The sequence below is a fragment of the Anas acuta genome, chromosome 7, assembly GCF_963932015.1.
Source record: "Anas acuta chromosome 7, bAnaAcu1.1, whole genome shotgun sequence".
NCBI classification, from domain to species: Eukaryota; Metazoa; Chordata; class Aves; order Anseriformes; family Anatidae; genus Anas; species Anas acuta.
In genome coordinates this window covers 16,052,081-16,070,590 of record NC_088985.1, presented here as the reverse complement: position 1 = coordinate 16,070,590, position 18,510 = coordinate 16,052,081, and the positions used below count along the sequence as shown (strand labels likewise).

Here is an 18,510-nt window from a genome sequence, read left to right as displayed (position 1 = left end):
AGGTACTTCCCTGTGATAGACTGTGCTGGGTAAAAATGTATACTGATGTGCATTCCTACAGCGCATTTTGCACCCTCTCGTGGATTTAGACGTGCTCTGTTATCAGACAAGCTCCAAGCTGCGCTTCTCTTCGGCTCCGCTGCTGGGCCGGGGGAGGTCTGGCCGGCCTGGCGAGGCGCTGCCCGCCTCCTCCACCCTCCCGCTCCCCAGGAGCCGAGGTCGCCCCTGGGTGCCTCGGGCACCTTCCCCCGGCCGTGTGCGAGCTCTGTGAGGGGCTCCCCGGCAGCAGCGAGACCAGGCCCTGGGCCTGGCCGCCCGGGGCCCCCCCGGATGCCGCCGCCGCCCCGCTCCGCCCTTTCCGCCTGCCGCGCCGCCGCCGCCGCCGCTTCCGTGCGGGTGATGGGGAGGCTGCGGGGGCCGCCGCCGCTGCAGGAGGCAGGGAGGGCGCCCGGGAGCCGCCGCCGTCCCGGGGCCGGGCGCTGCGGCACCGCCACTTAGCGCTGGTGGGTGAGCCGGGGCCGGGCGGGGAAACGGGGGCGTCCCTGTGCTGTGCCCGTGTCCCAGTCTCTGCCTTTCCCTTCCCCGCGGCGGCTGCTCGTGGGGTGCGGGCTCCTGGCGGTCGGGAGGAGGTGCCTGCGGTGCTTTGCGCCCTACGGGGAAAAAGGGGAAGGGTCCGGAGGGGCTGGGGCACGGCAGGGTGTGGGGTCGGGGCACGGCGAGGTGTGCAGGGCTGGCAAGAGGCTCCTGGCGAGGCGCGGCGGGGCTGCGATGCGGGAGCGCGGCTCGGGGAGGAGGCGTCCTGCGGGCTCGCAGCCAGCAGGAATTTAGCGGTGCCCTGCTCCGGGGGTCCTGTTGCTGCCGCTCTGCTTTGTTTTCTTCCCAGAAATACGCGGGTAAGGGCACAGCTCGGTCCTGGAGCTGCAGTCGTTCAGGCTCTGTAGTCGCTTCTCCGCGTACAGAGCCTCAGCACTGCTGCCCCCTCGGCTGGTTGGGATCCCTGAGCCATTGTAGATGTTCAATGATGATCACATAACTTGTAAAAGTTTCTCATTTCTTGTGTGCTTAGAAAGAAGAAGGCTTAGGTTTTCTCAGGACTTAAAAAGATCAGTTTGTAAGTCGTTGTCAGGAGTAAGAGCAAACGTGGTTTCGCTTCAGAGGTTGTGCTGTTAGGTGGAAGGACTGTCCGTGTCATCCCCCCTTTTCATCAGAAAATGGGGGCGTGAGAAGAAAAGGAAGAGGTAAATGGGGAGAGCGGTACACCTGAGTTGTTTTTCTGGTAAGTTGTCCAAGGGTAAAGAGCAGCAAACGTTGTTACCAGATGGGTACAAGATTTCTTGAAGTTGGAGGAAGAACTACTTGACATTTGACACTTAGTGTGTGAAATGTACGAGGTCTTGTACAAACATTAAGGCAATATCGTGAATTACATTCTGTGATAAGTTAAGTGGGGGAGTACTTGATCAGTTGCTTAAAAATCACTTGTGTGTACCTTGAATTATGGTGCTAGGATAAAAAATGTTTTGTTCACTGGTTAGTAGATCAGCAGTTGAGCTGCTTTCAGTGTTCATTTGAGTGTAGTACAACCCCTTTGGTTTAATGAGGGGTAACAGTCAAGGAGCGGTGTATGTTCTGTTCAGCGTGCTGCAGTGTGTAATCACTCTTAGTGGTTCTCAAGACAAATATGTTCAGCTTTCACGATTTTCTGTAATAGCTGCTGTCAGTTTTGCATGGAGACATTCTGTCAGAAGGGCTCTTCTAAGCATATGGAGCTAATCTTTGATTTCACAGTATCAATTCTTTATTTTCCACAATGCAGCACTTCACTGAGTAATTCTTGTAAAGCACATCTTCCTATATGATTTAAAACCTAAGTGTTAGAATAAGCCAAACAAGTTTTACTTCGAGTTTTCTTATCTTACTTTCATAAATACCATTAAGACCTTTGAGTACAGTTACAATACTGCTGACAGTGTCACTTAATAGAAATGTTTATAAAGCAATTCTAACAGCAAAGTCACTAAGTAAAACTGAACAAAAGTTTTACAGTAATATTGCTGCACTTGAAATTAATGTAGGCTTGTTTCAGGGAAGTATCCAATTTTTCAGTCTTACAGTGGGCATTGTGCCATGCTTGGTCAGTTTTATATATCACAAATATATAAATTATATCTCACTGTTTTTGCAAGTGTTCTTTTTCTCCCATTGTTTACAAGATAGACTGTATGTAATGACATTTACAAGGTAAGGATCAAATCACTGCACTGGTGCACGCTATACAGCAATGAAACCTTTGGTGCTGTTTGCTCTAAATAAGCACTGGAGAATCTGGAGTTTTCAAGAAGAGCAGGTGACGAGCTGCTGATGCAAGCAGTGGGGTGCCCGAGACTTTTGGTGCATGACAAGGCAGTGCTGTTTCCAGCACGGCATTCAGTCGGTGTGCCAGACAGCAGCCTTACTATTGCATGCTGGCTCAGCGCGCGCTTTTGTGCATGGTGTTTTTGTGCAGCAGCACAGCCAACGCCTCAAACCTGTGTCACGCCCACATTGCAAGCTAGCAGACTTTGTACAGGAAACCTTTTCACCCAAGGTGTGAGGTGCTGTGCTCTTCGGCCAGCTGACCTGGTGAAGGAGGGACAGCTGGAGTCGCCTATATGCAAACTGCAGCCTGAAACCTCCTACAGAGAAATGTAGGTTACCTCGTGTGAGATCTGATAGCTCTTCAGCGTCCTTCCTAAAATTACTCTCAAGGATGGCAAGAACTGAACATGGCTGGGAAAATAAAATCCTGAAGCATGTCAGCAAGGAGAGCCACGGGCCATGCCCCGTACATGTGGTCAGACTGTGGGGCAGCAAGGATGCTGGTAGCTTGGTGTGTGTGTCTGGGGCCAACTCGCTCGGTATCCCACTGACCCTGCTGCAGGCACAGCCAGAGGCTCGTCTAACCCCTCAGCTATGACTCTAGTGTAAGCGAGCTTTGTTTCTATGATGGGCCATTCTTGTAACAGGACTACTGCCCAGTGTTGGTGTCATGGCAGTGCTACTTTCCCTTCCCTATCGTAGGGGTAATATTTGACTTGCCACGTTTGTAATTCAGGGTAATGACTCAGTGTCCATGTGCTGGAGAAGTTATGGAGAAGTAATGTGACTGACAAGTAATCACTGACAGTGATTCAGTAGAGGAAAACATGATAGAACTGTGGGTATTAATTTTGGGAGAGATATATATTTAAATAAGGAAAATCCAGGGAAAATGTTGGTAATATTGGAAAGCATAGCTAGGGTATGCTTAGTCTTGCAGAGGCAACTTGTTTTTGAAAATGCCCTAACCAAACTGTAGAAATATTCGTGAGTTAGGAAGCACCATTTTTTGTAAAATAAAATAAAAAGACTCCTTACACCCATCAGCATTGCGTACATGCAGTAGTTAATATTTGGTTGTATCCATGCTGTTAATCGAAAGGCCAGAGAAAGAAAAGGGGAAATAGAACACATGATATGTACTGCTGATGGGCTGACTAAATATAAAATCACAGTAACAGGAAAGTAATCAACCAGCTAGCTGCAGACATTGCTGATGTCAGGAGAAAAGTATATTTTGCCCTCTGACACTTCAGTCTGTACTTGGTCCATGTTATTCACGCGTTCGATTATTTGGTTTCGGAGATAAAACCAGTAACGTAGAAGGCAAAGTAGCTGTTGGTGCTGTTTTCTTCCAAAAGGCAAGTACAGTCATCTAGGTGTCTTGCTCTCTTCGGTCAGGTCGATCAGTCTTGAATTGCAGACAGGTAGTGTTGGAAATGTTACAAAGCGTAAGTGGAATCTGTACTGGAGTCCAAGTTAACATATTGGGATAAAGAAATTGCATAAAAGGCATGGGAAAAAATTAAGGATTATTGTTAAGTATAGAATACTTCTGCTTCTGTCCTGTAAATTCACACTTTTAGTAAGCTTCAAAACTGAATAGTAGCAATTGGGCATAGAGATCGGTATTGTATTCCAGGTGCTTAGATTAAGTGCTAAGAAAAAGTGCTTTTTACTGTGTAAGCTACAGAAGTGGCACTGAATGCACAGTCTGAAGGAGGGTGTTGCTTCTGGGTTTAAAGAAAAACCCTCGCATCAAAACTGAATGTAACCTGTAGCTCTGAAGATGAAGTTAGCTGTGAGCTGTGTGGAATGGTGAAGTTTGTGCTTTAAGTGCTTGTTTCTTTTGCAGTTGGTTAAATGCCTTTTCTTTGGCAGCATCTAAAAGCAGGAGTGGGTCCTATCAGGTGCATCTTAAGCTGATGCAGACTTTCTCCCGGGTCCGCTCTGTTCAGTAATGACCTTTGATGTTTTGGGGTATGCTTACTCAGTGTTGCAAGGTCACTTTTACTGCATGTTACACAAGGGCAGATGTATTCATTTATTTATAAGTTCTGGAATGCCATATGAAGAAACACTGGGTTGGTGTTAGGATTCTTGACTCATACTGGTTCGTTCAAATGAACGGAGTTCTGATAGGGTAAAGAAAGTTTCTTGCCTTTGCTCTCAGAAGTTGCTTTGTTTAGAAGACAGACCAGTGAGTTGAGTACATTTTGGTAAGTCTAAATTCACTGCTTTTAGAAAACTGGTGATGACTACATTATTACAAAAATACTGTGATAGCAAACATTTGCAGTTCATCTGCAGTTCTAGGTGAAGCTGGAAATCCAGATGAGCATCTTAAATGTTATGTTGTTTTTCTTTGTACTTGACTAAGATTTTTAAAAAGTACAAAAAGGTCAATAAACTGATTGTTAATTTGCAAACTAATTGTCATAATTTCTTTTGTAATAGCTGTGTTATAGTTGTTTTGAGCAGTATTTTCAAAAGTAGTAAGATAAGAGAAATGAACAAATATGCTCTTACATGGAGAAGGAAGAATATAGTAGATGTGGAGAAGACTAGTAATTGTTTGTGGATGTTTCAGCAACTGTTTAAATAAAGGTATTAAAGCTCATGTACATATTGACTGTATGTGGAGTTTTGAGGAATCAAATCTGCATTGTGCACGTGCTGTTTACATATAAACAGCTGCAGAGGGAATATTGTCAGAGGTACCACTCCCTCAGTGCTTTTAGTAGGGCAGCTTTGAGTTGTGCTTCCATTTTTCTTCTAACCTATATCTTTTGTACTGATGGGAAATCTTGATTGACAAGTCAAATGTTCTCTGATATAGAAGAAAGTAGGGCAGTCCTATTAGATGTATAGTGGAAATAAAAGTTGCACCCAGTAATTATAAGTGCTACTTCTAACAATAGGTACAGCGCCTTTTTAAAACAAGCAGCGAGATGTAAAGATGATACTGCAAATGATTTATCTTAAGTACGCATTTCAAACAGATGATGACTGCACCGTTAACATACAACAAAGTTATCCCAAGTCAGTATGACTGTAGATACCTTGTCTTAGATTTACTTGGCAGGGGGGTGTCACTGCCAAAGCTTCTGGATGAATTTTAAATCAGTGGAATATGTTGGACCTGTAATGTACTACTTTTTTTTTTTTTATCTCTTAATTCAGTTTTACATAGTTGCTGGCTATACTTTCTTGCTTAGTTCTGAACTGCAAACAGCAGAAAAGACTAATGATTAAGCTGCTATTTAAACAGGGTAATCTTTGTTCTTCATTGCCTAGCATAATTCACAAATTCGGGTTTTCTTTTTTAACAAAAGAATAAAAGACTGGCTATATCTAGGAAATAGTCTGCTTCTAGGTGGCTTTAAATTTCTATTGAGGCTCAAGTTAGATAAACTTTCCTCGGTTTTGCTGGACTCAAAGTGTTAAAAAAATATTTTTGTATTACTTGCCTAATGAATCATATGTCTGTTTTTTGCCAGGTTCATACATAAAACATCTTTGCCTAAGTAAGCATCTAAAAACACACAGAAGACACCAATGTTTCAGTAATCTTCATTAGACATTGAGGTCTTCTCTCTTTCTCCAATATCTAACAGGTCAATTTTATTGGCGCATAGAGGAAGGACGATGGCAGGCAATAACCAGCTTTGCATTCGACGTTGGACGACCAAGAACGTGGCCAAGTGGCTGAAGGAAGAAGGCTTCTGTGAATATGTGGATATTTTGTGCAATAGACACAGGCTAGATGGAATTACATTGCTGACACTTACAGAATACGATTTACGATCCCCTCCGTTGGAAATCAAAGTCCTGGGGGATATCAAAAGGCTAATGTTGTCCATACGCAAGCTACAGAAGCAACATATTGATGTCCTAGAAGAGCTGGGTTACAGCAGCGATAGTCACATTGGCACAGTGGGCGCTGCTGTTGGTTCGCTGCAGGGTACAGATTGGTTTTGTAATGGTGAAGTACCTCGGGACTATGATGGGCCAATTACTGACTTGAACGGTGATCAATATCAGTATGCAAATGGCAAAAACAAACACTCCACGAGGAGACTGGACCCAGAGTACTGGAAAACAATTTTGAGTTGTGTGTATGTCTTCATAGTGTTCGGCTTTACATCGTTTGTTATGGTTATAGTACATGAACGAGTACCTGACATGCAAACGTATCCACCTCTACCAGACATATTTCTAGACAGGTAAGATTTTTTTTTTTAAAAAAAACAATACAATAAAACCATGTTTAAAGTATAGGCTGCTTTTTCTTCATTCTCAACATTTCTAATGCTCTTGAAAATGCTCTACAAAATTGTCATGAGTATAGTAAACCCTCTGTTAAGACTGAAATGTGCTTCTGTTAGATGTAGGGATTTGGTCTTCTCAGGGTAAAGTAATCTGTTATTTTACCCCATTTATATTTAATTCTGCATCTTTAGTGAATCACCATGCAGGAATTAATTCTTTCATCTTCTCATTCTAGTAAAAAGGATGATGGTCAACTCTCATAGGTAAGCAGACACATACTTTTTCTGAAATCCAGATGCTGCTGTGAAGCATAACGTGTCTTGGTATAGAAAGACTTCTGATGAAGAAATGTTTTGGTCTTAAATTTTAAGTTCTTTCACAGTCCTGGCAGCCCACAGATGGCTGACAATCTGGAGAAGAGATGTACTCTGCTTTGGGAAAGTTGGTCAACGAAGTGCCAATGAGTAAGGAAATTGAAAAGGGATAGCATTGATACCGTAGTTATACTGTCTTCTTGATGTTAACTTGTTTAAAATGCTTTAGGGGAACTGAAATAGACCAAATATGTCAGCTCCTTTACAAACCATAGAGTATCTGTGTACGAAAACACTTTAATGACTTAAACAGTGCCTGTGGCTTTTCTAGTGTTAAAGAATATAAGTTTTCAGTCAGAAAAGATATACAACACCAGAGGTGAAATTCTCGTCAATGACGAGAAATTTAGTAGGAGATAAATGCTCCATTTGAGGAAGTTCACTTGCACCACGGAGAATTTATGGCCTGGAGAGTTCCAAAAGACAAGATAAACTGTCTAAAAGCCACAGTGTTTTTATTCTTGCCAGTAATTTTCTTTTTCATTAATAGTTTTAGTGAAGTCAATAGGGGCCTAATCTTCTGACGTAGAGTGCAGAATCCCCCATAAATATAGATACAGCTCAGCAAAGATGGACCTTATCAAACAAAGTGATGGAGGGGAGAGAGAATGAGAACTATGTCATTGCTAGATTTTGTTTCCAGGACAAATTCCACAGTACTCAGTGAGTGGAAGGATATGGAGGAGCTCAGACAGCAGCAACCCACCAAACAATGCAAGAGGATTACTACAAATCTAGCATTTGAGCAACACTTCGCTAGCCCTTTGTATCAAAGAGAACACAACTATTAGGAGCAGCCTCTCCTGAAAGCTGTCAGTCTGTATTTTGGTGAAGTTGCAGGGAGAAAATTGTAGCTACTGCCCGCAAGGAAGTATTAAATCTTGACAAGCAAGGCTAAGCTGTTTGCATACAGTGATTATCACTGAAATCTAACTTCAAAAGTCATTTATACTTTTCCTAATACTTTCCTGTGTAGTTCTGCTTCCTTAAAGTTGTGCAGCATTTCATTGTGTTGACATGGTATTCTTAGAAGCATAAGCAGCATACTAGACATGCAAGTTTGTGTCAGAGTACCATTGTTTCCCAACAATCTTCAAAGGAACATCGTCTTAGTAAATCACATGTAAATTAAAAGAGCAAACTAGAGACTGTCTTTCATTTACTGAATTCTGTGTAAATGTTTGATGAAAGTACATTATTAGGAGATAATATTATTAAAAAAAAATATATTTAATTCAGTCTATTGATAATTTTGATTGTAGTATAAACTATTGTGAGATTAACGCAAGTTCATTTTGTAGTTAAAAAGAACCTTATATGCTTTTTTTGTAATTACTGAGACTAGGAAGAAAAAGTCAAGCCTTTGTGTTTGTATTTTAGGTTAACATCCTTGCTTCATTTTTTTATTTTAATTTTTTTAGTGTCCCAAGGATACCATGGGCTTTTGCTATGACTGAAGTATGTGGTGTAATTCTTTGCTACATTTGGCTATTGGTTCTTCTGCTTCACAAACACAGGTACAGTGTATATATACATTCAAATTAAGTGGTGCCTTGATCTAGAGGAAGGACTTAAAAAGAATTTATCGGGACTAATTAAGACTATACAGTTAATATAAGTTCATGAATTTCTTAATATTGTTGAAATGGAGTATGAGGACAATTTAATCAAGGATGTTGAGTTATAAACGTTACAGAGTAATATGGATGTATTTTTCTACCAGACTTGCTGGTTATTCTCTTTTGAACATACACGTTTCAGAGAGCCACCAGTATGTATTCTCATGTTGTAACAATTCTGTTTATAAGAAAATTCTATGAGAATGAAATTTCACAGGATGACTGAGCCAGCCTAGCAGCTTGCTGTTACTGAAGGAGGGTAGAAAACCTTTTTTTGTGTGTGTGTGTATATTTTAAGTTAAATTTTTACCAGTTTGTTGATCTTTATAGGTTCACCAACAGAAGGCATGAGTGCCAAAGCTAGTATAGCTGCAGAGGAGTGGGATGGTGGGGCTTTTGGTGGCAGTAAGCCTGCTCCTTTGTTTCACCCTGTCATGTGGAATAATGCCTTTATAGTACTACTGAAAATAAATAAACAATACAATGACATTTGGAACAATGGTGAAAGGACCTAATGGAATTAAGCTGTGGTGGGAGGAAATGTTTTCTTCATAAAAATACAATATATTAGTATTCTTACTGTCAGTTCCTATATATTTTTTCCCAGGTCTATACTTCTGCGAAGGCTGTGCAGCCTCATGGGGACGGTATTCTTGCTACGTTGCGTTACAATGTTTGTTACCTCTCTCTCCGTGCCAGGCCAGCACTTGCAGTGTACTGGAAAGGTAAAAACTTTAAATGCTTTAAATTCTTTCTCAGGATTTTTTTTTAAATGTGTATTTTTAAATTTTATTTAAGTTATGGTTAAGATTACTGTAACCATCATGCTAGGTGTGTATTTGTTAGAATAGCACATTGCTCTTATCTTCCCCTCCATCCCTAACTTTATTAGTTGCTATTGTGCATGTATGCATCCTTAGGGGTCTTAGAAACACCTGCTGCATTGGGGAGGAGATGGTGACTTGGTCAAGGGAAGCAGGGCGGCATTCAGACTATTTCGCAACATAAATTGAAGAGAATACATCAGAGAAATAAGCACTTAAGACACTGACTTAACAAAGACAAGATGAAAGTGGAATAGTCACTTTGTCTTGTTGGATGCTTTGTTTTGAAAAAAGTATTTCACCCTATCTAAGAAGAAATATTCCATAGAACATGGGATCTAGTATTTTTATCTTAGCTTTTAGTTGGAAGAAGTTTGAGCTGAATACTGGAAGACTGACAAAGACACATTGGGAGGTAGAATGCATTTGGGGGAAGGAAAAAAAAAAGGTGGCAGATTTGGTATGTAAATTACTTGCAACAAAATACTTACTCTAAATGCCAGGATTAATCGGAGGTACTAATTGTAGTTACTAATGGGACTGACTGCCACAATAAAATCTAAAGGTGTGCAAATGTGTATTTTAATAAAAGGCACAAAATGATCAATGCTACTAAACATACATAGTGCTAGACAGCTAATTTCTAGTTGTCTGTGGTATAACTTTAAGGGTATATTGTTTGGGCTGGGGATAAACTTACTAAAGGTTAATGTTACTGTCTTTTAGTTGTACGGCAATGTTTGGGCAAAACTCCAGCGGGCATTTGCAATATGGAGTGGCTTTGGAATGACTCTGACTGGAGTACATACGTGTGGCGATTACATGTTCAGTGGCCACACTGTTGTCCTGACCATGCTCAACTTCTTTGTCACAGAATGTAAGTACACAGTGTCAATACTTGAATGTCCTGAAGTGTTAAGAATTTGTACTGTTTGCTGTCAACCACAGGTGCAAGAGTGTAAATACTTTAATGTCCTTAAGTATTCTCTGCCGCTTGCCCTCAGCCAAAGGCATGCTGAGTGATATTAAAGCTAACAAATTTAAATCATGGGCTTTTTCTCAGGTTTGTGACAGTTAACTTGCAGACAGTAAAGGAGTAGAACCATGTAAATTAATGGAAGGATAAATAGGGCACATGGGAAAAAACAAGTGAAATGAGCCAGGAAATCAGAAAGGCTTTGTAACTAGAATACTAGAATACTAGGGAAGGTATTAATGATTTTCTGTTACCTTTGTATCTGCCAGTGACACATCAGACAAAATCCCAGTCTAGGTTTATTTACCTTTAGTATAATTTGCAGATCCAAAATAGGAAACCTCATGAGTGAGACTATATGAAACAGAGTTCTTCTGTAAATATGAGGTGTTATTAGATACATCATTATAGCAAGCTAAAATAATTAGCCTGAGTTCACATTTGATCGAATGACTGGAATAACAGAATTATGTATACTTTGTTATATTTCCCTTTACACATGTAAAAGGCATGATTTTCATTAACAATAGTCAATGGGACGAAATTCTGATTTTCATGGTCCTGAAGAACTTTCGTATGCTGTGTTAATCCTGAAAAAGAATAGTAGCAGCTGTATGTGTAAAGCAGTAATGACGTGGTTGACATTTATAAATTGTTCTTATTGAATTTATTGGATGTGTGAATGTAAACAAAGCTTCCAGACAAAGACGACAATTTCATCACATTTTGGATGGAAAAAACTGCACATAAACTTGCTGGGTTTAGTCCTGGATTGAATTGCATATTCTGTATCTCGTTCATGAAATGCTTCCTGCTATAGAAATAGTTCAAAGAACTTCATATATTCACAAGAAACTTTATATATGTAACAAAAGGGAATTGAATTGATTTCTACTTTTTGTTGTCAACTGTGCACTTTTCAGCCCAGCAATATGAGACACTCCAGGTCAGTTCCTTTGTGTTTTCTCCTAGATACGCCAAGGAGCTGGAACTTCTTGCACACCTTATCCTGGGTCCTGAACCTCTTTGGAATCTTCTTCATTTTGGCTGCACATGAACATTACTCTATTGATGTCTTCATTGCCTTTTACATCACTACAAGACTCTTTTTATATTACCACACGTTGGCTAATACTAGAGCATATCAGCAGAGTAGAAGAGCAAGGATCTGGTTTCCAATGTTTTCTTTCTTTGAATGCAATGTTAATGGTACTGTTCCCAATGAGTATTGCTGGCCATTTTCAAAACCTACGATAATGAAAAGACTGATTGGCTGAAGAGTGTGTGTGTCAGTTGAGATTTTTATGAACTGTTATGACTAAGACCCTACAACACTAGCTGGAGGGGACATGAAGTAACAGTTTTCACTCCGTGGCCACTGCCTCCTTGTCGTGCTTCTTAGATTCTTAGCCATAGAACGGGGTTGCCACACTCTGCAGGGATGAGTTTTGTTCCTGTTTTAATGGAAGACAACACGGGGACTGGTAGAGGCAATCAGTGAATCATAACTACAAACCAGAGTAGTAAGGTTCTGTGTGAATGTTTAAGTAATTTCAAGTCACTTCAAATGTGTGCTTGTACTGAATATAATATACCATTTACAGGTCCAGTTAATCACCTTTACCTGACATGCCAGCCTTTATGTACACTGACTAAAAATTAGAACCTTACAATGACTTTCTTTTAAAACAGTCAAAAATTTAATTCTTAAAACAAACTCTGTGTATACTTAAAGATTGAGGAGTACTGTGTCATAATGAGGAAAACAATATAGTTCCTTGCTAAAAGAGTCTCTTAACTGTTAATAGTAAGTCTTAAAGTATAATTGACAATATAAATGGTCTGTGTATGGATTGCCAAAAATGAAAGTCTGCCTTGTGGCTATGGAATGATGTTTTGTGTTTTTTTCGATGAGAGGTTATTTAGTCTAGTCTGTCAACTGTCTATATGGTTGTTCTGGCACCTGGAAGTTTTCCCTTTTGTTTTAAATAAATGAGTTAAAGTAAATGCTGCATCCACTGAAAGTAATATTAATTTAGCTTTAGTGCGTTTAAAGCCACAACGTAATTTTTCTGTGTGGTTTTAATTGCTTTGTACCCAGCCCTATGCATGCTTTTTAGGAGCAGCTCTTTAACACTGGAGGAACAGAACAGTTATCTTCACATATCTTACTGTCCCATAAATGGACGGGGAAATGCATGTAGTAATTCTTTCAGGAAAAGTAATAATAGTGAGTTTTGGAAATAGTGCTCATATTGATGTATGTTTTAGCACTCTGGTGTCAACAATATGGTGAATATCTCTGGATATATATACACAGTATATTTGTATATATATATGCACACAGTATATGTTCTTCTAACAAAATGAAAAAGACTAGTTCTTAATTTAAGTTCTTCATTTATTATGCTGAAAGAAAGTACCATAAACAGTTGACTTTTGGTTGTTTAAAAAAACAGAACAACAACACACTGCCTAATGCATAAGCAAGGATCACAGACGGTGACCTCTTATGCAATGGTTTGTAAGGCGACAATACTAATGTTGGCTGCAGAGGCCTGAAATGAGATTTATGCTTAATGGAAGTGGATAAGTAAAAAGTGCAAATCTTAAAATGTTGTAGCCTTTCTAATTTGTTGTTAGAATTTCAGAATAGGTAGTATGAACAAAAGTCATAGCCTAAGTCAGCCTTGGAAAGTTGCATGAAGCATTTTCTGGCTTGGTACAGGCTGCCTTGATGACTGTAGTGTGCTTAAGCTTGCATAGAGAAGGATCCCTTTGGTGGAATTTTGCAGTTGTCTGTGTTGTGTTCCTTTTATAAGCCTGGATTGTACTAACTTGACTATCATGCACTTTTCATGATATATTACTTTTGTTACTTCATTTAGCTCCTATACTACAGAGGAATTGTGCATCTTAAAGAGTATGCAAACTATATTGAGCACACACACATTGTACTATTGCGCATACTTCATATTTGTAACATTCCAGTTTTCAGCAAAATTCCAAGTATATTACTATATTGTGCAATCTGCTATAGTGTAGTGGCTCTTGCCATCCAAACTGGGGGAGTGTGCTGGCACTTAAGGGGGGAAAAAAAAAAAGGAAAAAATAATCTTAAAGACATAAAGACTATTCACTCGCTGTCCTTACCTTTCTGATTTCAGAAAGGCAATTTAAACATTCCTCTTGAGACTTTATAATCAAAGAGCTCTATTTGTTAATTTATATTTGCCTTTGCAATGCACACAGGGTTACAAATACTGTTTTTTAAACTCTAGGAAAACTTCTGTTGTCAGGATATGCAGGGGGTTGTATTCCGAGTACTGACATGTGGAGGGGCATGCAATGAAACTTGTAAAGCTCTTCATTCTAAAAAGAAATGTCAGTACTGACCAGCATAGCTGTGTCTAAACTGAAAAAAAAATATTTTGCAATTTAGGCATACAGGAGAATTTCCAAGTACAGCCCAGTGTAACAATGTTTACATAAAGCAAAGCTACTATTTCAATATTTTTAAGTGAAGTTCACATACTTTGAAACATAAGGCTTCTTTTTTTTTTTTAATATTTTTTTCCAAATTCTCTTAAGTAAATCCATATTTTAAATCAGCGTTGCTTGTCGGTGTTTTTTAATGAAAGCTTGTTTTTTCTGCGCTATCTATGTTTTCTTGCCGCTAGATGTTTGCGTATGAGAGTAATATAAAGAGGTAGCTCTTGTGAGAACTGAAGTGGGTTAAAACATTGTCAGGATAATTGTGCTTTTCTGTTTTGGAAATTAGTGTTGTCTGTCTGTAAACACCCAAGAGGAAAAAGAAAAAAGAATAATAAATAATGATAAAAGAAAATCTGATTTCAAATGCTAAAAGATCACAGTTGATCTGAAAATCTGATAATGTAAGGTTTCTTATTAATGAGATGAAAACAAATTGCAAATGACTGACAGGCTTAAAATTCTGTACCTCCTTTTAGAAGAGTCAGTGGTCTAAAAGCATTTTGCTGCTTCACTGCTGCTCACAAGCCTTTTTAAGTAAAGGCAGCAGAGCACTGTTGGGCCTTGGATTTAATGCTAAATATCTTCAGCATTGTCCTTCTCCCTTATGTTGGCACACCAGTCTCTTTGCTCTCCTTCAACTTGCTGCATCTGTTGTGTGCAAAGTTATCTTCTGTGGTCTGTGGGAGTGCACACATCTGAATTCAGAGAAAGGAAAGAGTTGCTGCTTTGTGTCAGCAGGTGCAGGTGTCTTAACAGTGTGAGACTCAGGACTATAAGTGCATAAACTAATCAAGTAGAAAAGTCTGTCTAACTTTTTCATAATGGATATACTAGAGAAGGGGAGAGTCCCGTTCCTTCCTCACCCTCCTTTTTTTTTTTTTTTTTTTTTTTCTTCCTGTAACTTAGATAATCTAGTAATATTTGGGACTTGACAATAGTCTTGAGCTCGTCCTTGTTATCAGTTTGGGGTTATGCTTGGAGGTAGTGTGTAAACGTATATGTATGCACCAACCTGATGGTGATAGGTACAGCCACTTATCCATCTCTTTTTTTTTTTTATACCTTATGACATAACTTTTTAGAATAATTTTCCTAAACATTTTACTTCTATTTTTTTCTCTCTTTAAGATCCATTAAACAGTCAGAGAAACTAGTGGTGCTGTGATACTGTACCTGCGTACAGATGTAAGGTTTCCATAGAAGTGTTTTTTAATAAACTATGATTACACTAATAAAAAAAGCTTGTGAAAGGATCTTTAACCAAGGTTCCTCCAGCTGTTCTTGAATAATGATATAGAAAGCTTCCATATATGTTAATTATTTTAATGTCCTCTGGTAAACAAGATAACACTAATACCAAGTGACAGTATGAAAATGTAGATAGGCCTGAAATTTTCAAATGTCCAAGACTAACAAGAATTGAATCCTGTAAGTGTACTGCTTGTGGTACAGCTTATTATAGGCTGAACTTTAAACAAATAACTAAATATTCTGGCTTTAGTGAGGGTTACCATTTTAGTTTAAGCATTTCCTTGGATTAGACAAGGTGCGTGCTGTATAAGAGGTGCATACTGATAAGTAATGGGAATAGAAAGTATCAGTTTATTTTGTTTTCCCTGTTTTTTTTTTTTTGTTTTTTACATCTGTCTTGGAAGAAAACATTCCAGTAGAATTTAAAAGAAGTTACTGACATATACATACTCTTCTGAGAGAACAACTCTTAATAAAAAATATAATAAAATAGAATTGATTGCTAGGTGTACTAAGAAGCCAGAGTTGGTTAAATTATTAAAAAAAATAAATGATATAAGCATGTTAAATATCAATAATATTAAGAATTACTTGAAATCCTTCAACAAACATAAAAGTGCAGGTTTCTATAATAACCTGTTCTGTATGGCTATCTATATGTGGTGACTCGTGTAGTGCCAAAAAGAGTATCTAAGGGAAAGAGGGAAGGGTTGAACTGAGATGTCAAAACAAGTCTTTTGTAACAGTTAGAATCTCCTGTTTTTGTTTTTTGATTAAGCACCATTTGCACACTTCATTGCTACACTTGTCCATTACTATTTAGCTAGTTTTTTTTTTTTGGTATGCTAAAATCCATTGGGGTTTTTAAGCATCTAAAGTATTGTGGAGCTGAAATGCAATCCTTAAATGTGCATTTGTAGAAATAGCAGATGTCTTGGACAAAAGGTAGGTTGTGTGGATGTGAAGCATGTGTAACAAAAGAAAAGTCACCTATAATGATTCTGACAAATACTATTTTGTTCTGTCTAATCCATGTAGTTTCTACTGAAATGTTGGGGAGAGTTTGCTGGAATCTGCAAGCAGTATTACTTTTCTATTTTTGTTGGTTGGTTGGTTTGTTTTACTAATGTAGGATTCCTTTACGCAAACTTTACCTGTAACTACAAAAACCACCATTATCTTTAAGTAGGAAATTTATTTGGCAGAAATCCTAGCAGTGAGCCGCTTGCCCTCTGAATTATTTTGCACATGTAGACTATGAAACAAGGATTCATTGATAGACCAGTGATGATTAATACAGTTTACTCTTTCTCATGCGTCTTTGACATGTAACTGTTTGACATTGAAATGGTATTTGTTGTAGGAAAAAAGTACTTTGGAACGAACGTGCAGGTGTCTTTCTCATTGTGTTATGGATATCCCAAAAACTAACAGCCCTTTGAACACTAAAATATGAACTCTGAACCATCCATATAGTACTTTCCTGCATACTTACTGTTTGTATTTTAAGAAAGTTGCAGTGAGCATTATGTACATAATTCAGTGATGTGCACATTTTTAAAGCCAGTTTGTAATATGTGTGTAAGAATTTAAGATAAACGTGGAGCACAATAACCTGACGTGTCAGCCCAGTGACTGTGTAGTTGAAGACTACCTATAACTTGGTTTTGCTGTCTTTTTCAATTCAGTTTTGTCAAATAAGAGAAATTTTGTCAAATGCAAGTAACCACAAACTGCATTGTATATGGTACTTAACATAATAGGGATGCAGAAACAGGACTTGTCGCACTGAGTAGTTACTTTAATTTTGCTCTGACAGAGAAAATAGTATTACTTAATGGCTAGAAGGTATGCCAGTGAAGTTTAAAGCAAGTACTGTAAATAAGTAAATATTGTTTGATTCTAAACTCAGATTGAATTAATATATTGTTTTATATCTTTGTTGTATTAAAACATATTTAAAAGTACCAAAATAAAATGTTTGAAAGATGACAGATGTTTGATTTACTTTACATACAAAATGATGGCTTCATTATCTCTGTTAGTGTTGTGACCATAAAAGTTAACTGGAGTAATCTAGGATTTAGAGTTGTATTTTTCTCACAGCTGTTTTACTGGTGTGAGAATGCATGCTGCCTCGTATATATTGGTGTGCATGAGGTTTTTCAAGCTGTATGTTGATTTGGCAAATAATTTAAATATTTTTGCTATTAAAAAGTTAAAAAAAAAAAAAATGTTAGATCTCAGTTAAGTATGGCAAAATGGCTCTTGAAGACTTATCAGCTGAAGATGGCTGTATATCTCTAGGTATGGTAGTGAGCAGTGCTGCAGTAAATCAACAGTCAGTGCACAAACTACTGGAAAAACTGAAAAAGTGAAGTTATGAAATTTTTAATAGGTTTGTATGCTAGACCTGTTACTGCTTTGAGTCACTGATTTCAGCCATCTAGTATGTAAAAAGGATGAACAGGAAACTCATTCCTACGGAGGTATTTAAATAGCATACCAGGTATGCTGTCTGCCCTGGAGTTGTATAATCATACTTGCAAATGGCAATTTTGAAATATATTTTATGACCTTAATCCAGCTGAAACTTTCTCTCATTAGGGCTGAGCCAGGTAAATTTTAACATATTGAACTTCTGGAAACTTTCTCGTTTACTTCCCTCAGAATTATAAAACCTTGATCAACCTGATAATTTAGAGAGAATTCTGTATGCGAAGTCCTTCTCCTGTGTATCATTATTGGACAGTTGTTAAGGAGGAGATTCAAAAAGAGAAGTGGATGTGGCAATATACTTTTCTTAAAAACTGAAGCTTGCAAGGAGGAAGGGGAGACAGAAGTAAGGTCGTGGGTACCAGTAGCAATGTGCTTACTGTGGCCTTTGGTCTAATATTCTGGGAACCAGTAAGATGTGTTCTGGCAACTTTAAACAAGTACGTGCTTTTTGTGGTGTAAATACAGATTGGGAAAACTTCCAGAGAACATTATTGTCTGCTTCCCAGAATATGTTATAATACTACTTAGAAGTGTGGACTTTGAATAAAAATCTTTCCCCTCCACCATAACTTGCGCTTATCCATGTACCTACTACAGTCAGAGCTAGAAGGAATAAAGAATTGCTGTAATGAGAAGAAATAAAAAACAGTCTATGCAGATGGGATTCAGCCTGGTGTGTGAAACACCTCTCAGTAGCCTACAACCTCATTAGAGAGAATTTGAGGGTAACCAGACTACCCTTTTGAGACCATTTAACTTTTAATTATTTATTTATTTTTCAGACTTACTTCCAATAGTCTCTTAAGGACATCTGATATGGAACAGAAACTACTCCCCCCATA

At 38.6% G+C, this 18,510-nt stretch overlaps 1 protein-coding gene across 5 annotated transcripts; it reads left to right on the top strand.

The window, feature by feature from the left end:
- Positions 1-296: 296 nt before the first annotated feature.
- Positions 297-17,161, top strand: SAMD8 (sterile alpha motif domain containing 8). Of its 5 annotated transcripts, XM_068689519.1 has the most exons (7): positions 297-503; positions 1,067-1,276; positions 5,976-6,584; positions 8,426-8,521; positions 9,231-9,348; positions 10,174-10,324; positions 11,396-17,161. In XM_068689519.1, exons 3-7 carry the CDS (start codon positions 6,007-6,009, stop codon positions 11,698-11,700), a joined length of 1,248 nt encoding a protein of 415 aa, XP_068545620.1. In that variant the 5' UTR covers positions 297-503; positions 1,067-1,276; positions 5,976-6,006; the 3' UTR covers positions 11,701-17,161. The 5 variants fall into 5 exon arrangements, with proteins under 5 accessions (XP_068545620.1, XP_068545619.1, XP_068545621.1 ...); XM_068689518.1 differs by lacking the exon at positions 1,067-1,276 and having other exon boundaries at positions 318-503; XM_068689520.1 differs by lacking the exons at positions 297-503; positions 1,067-1,276 and adding an exon at positions 1,308-3,719.
- Positions 17,162-18,510: the final 1,349 nt, after the last annotated feature.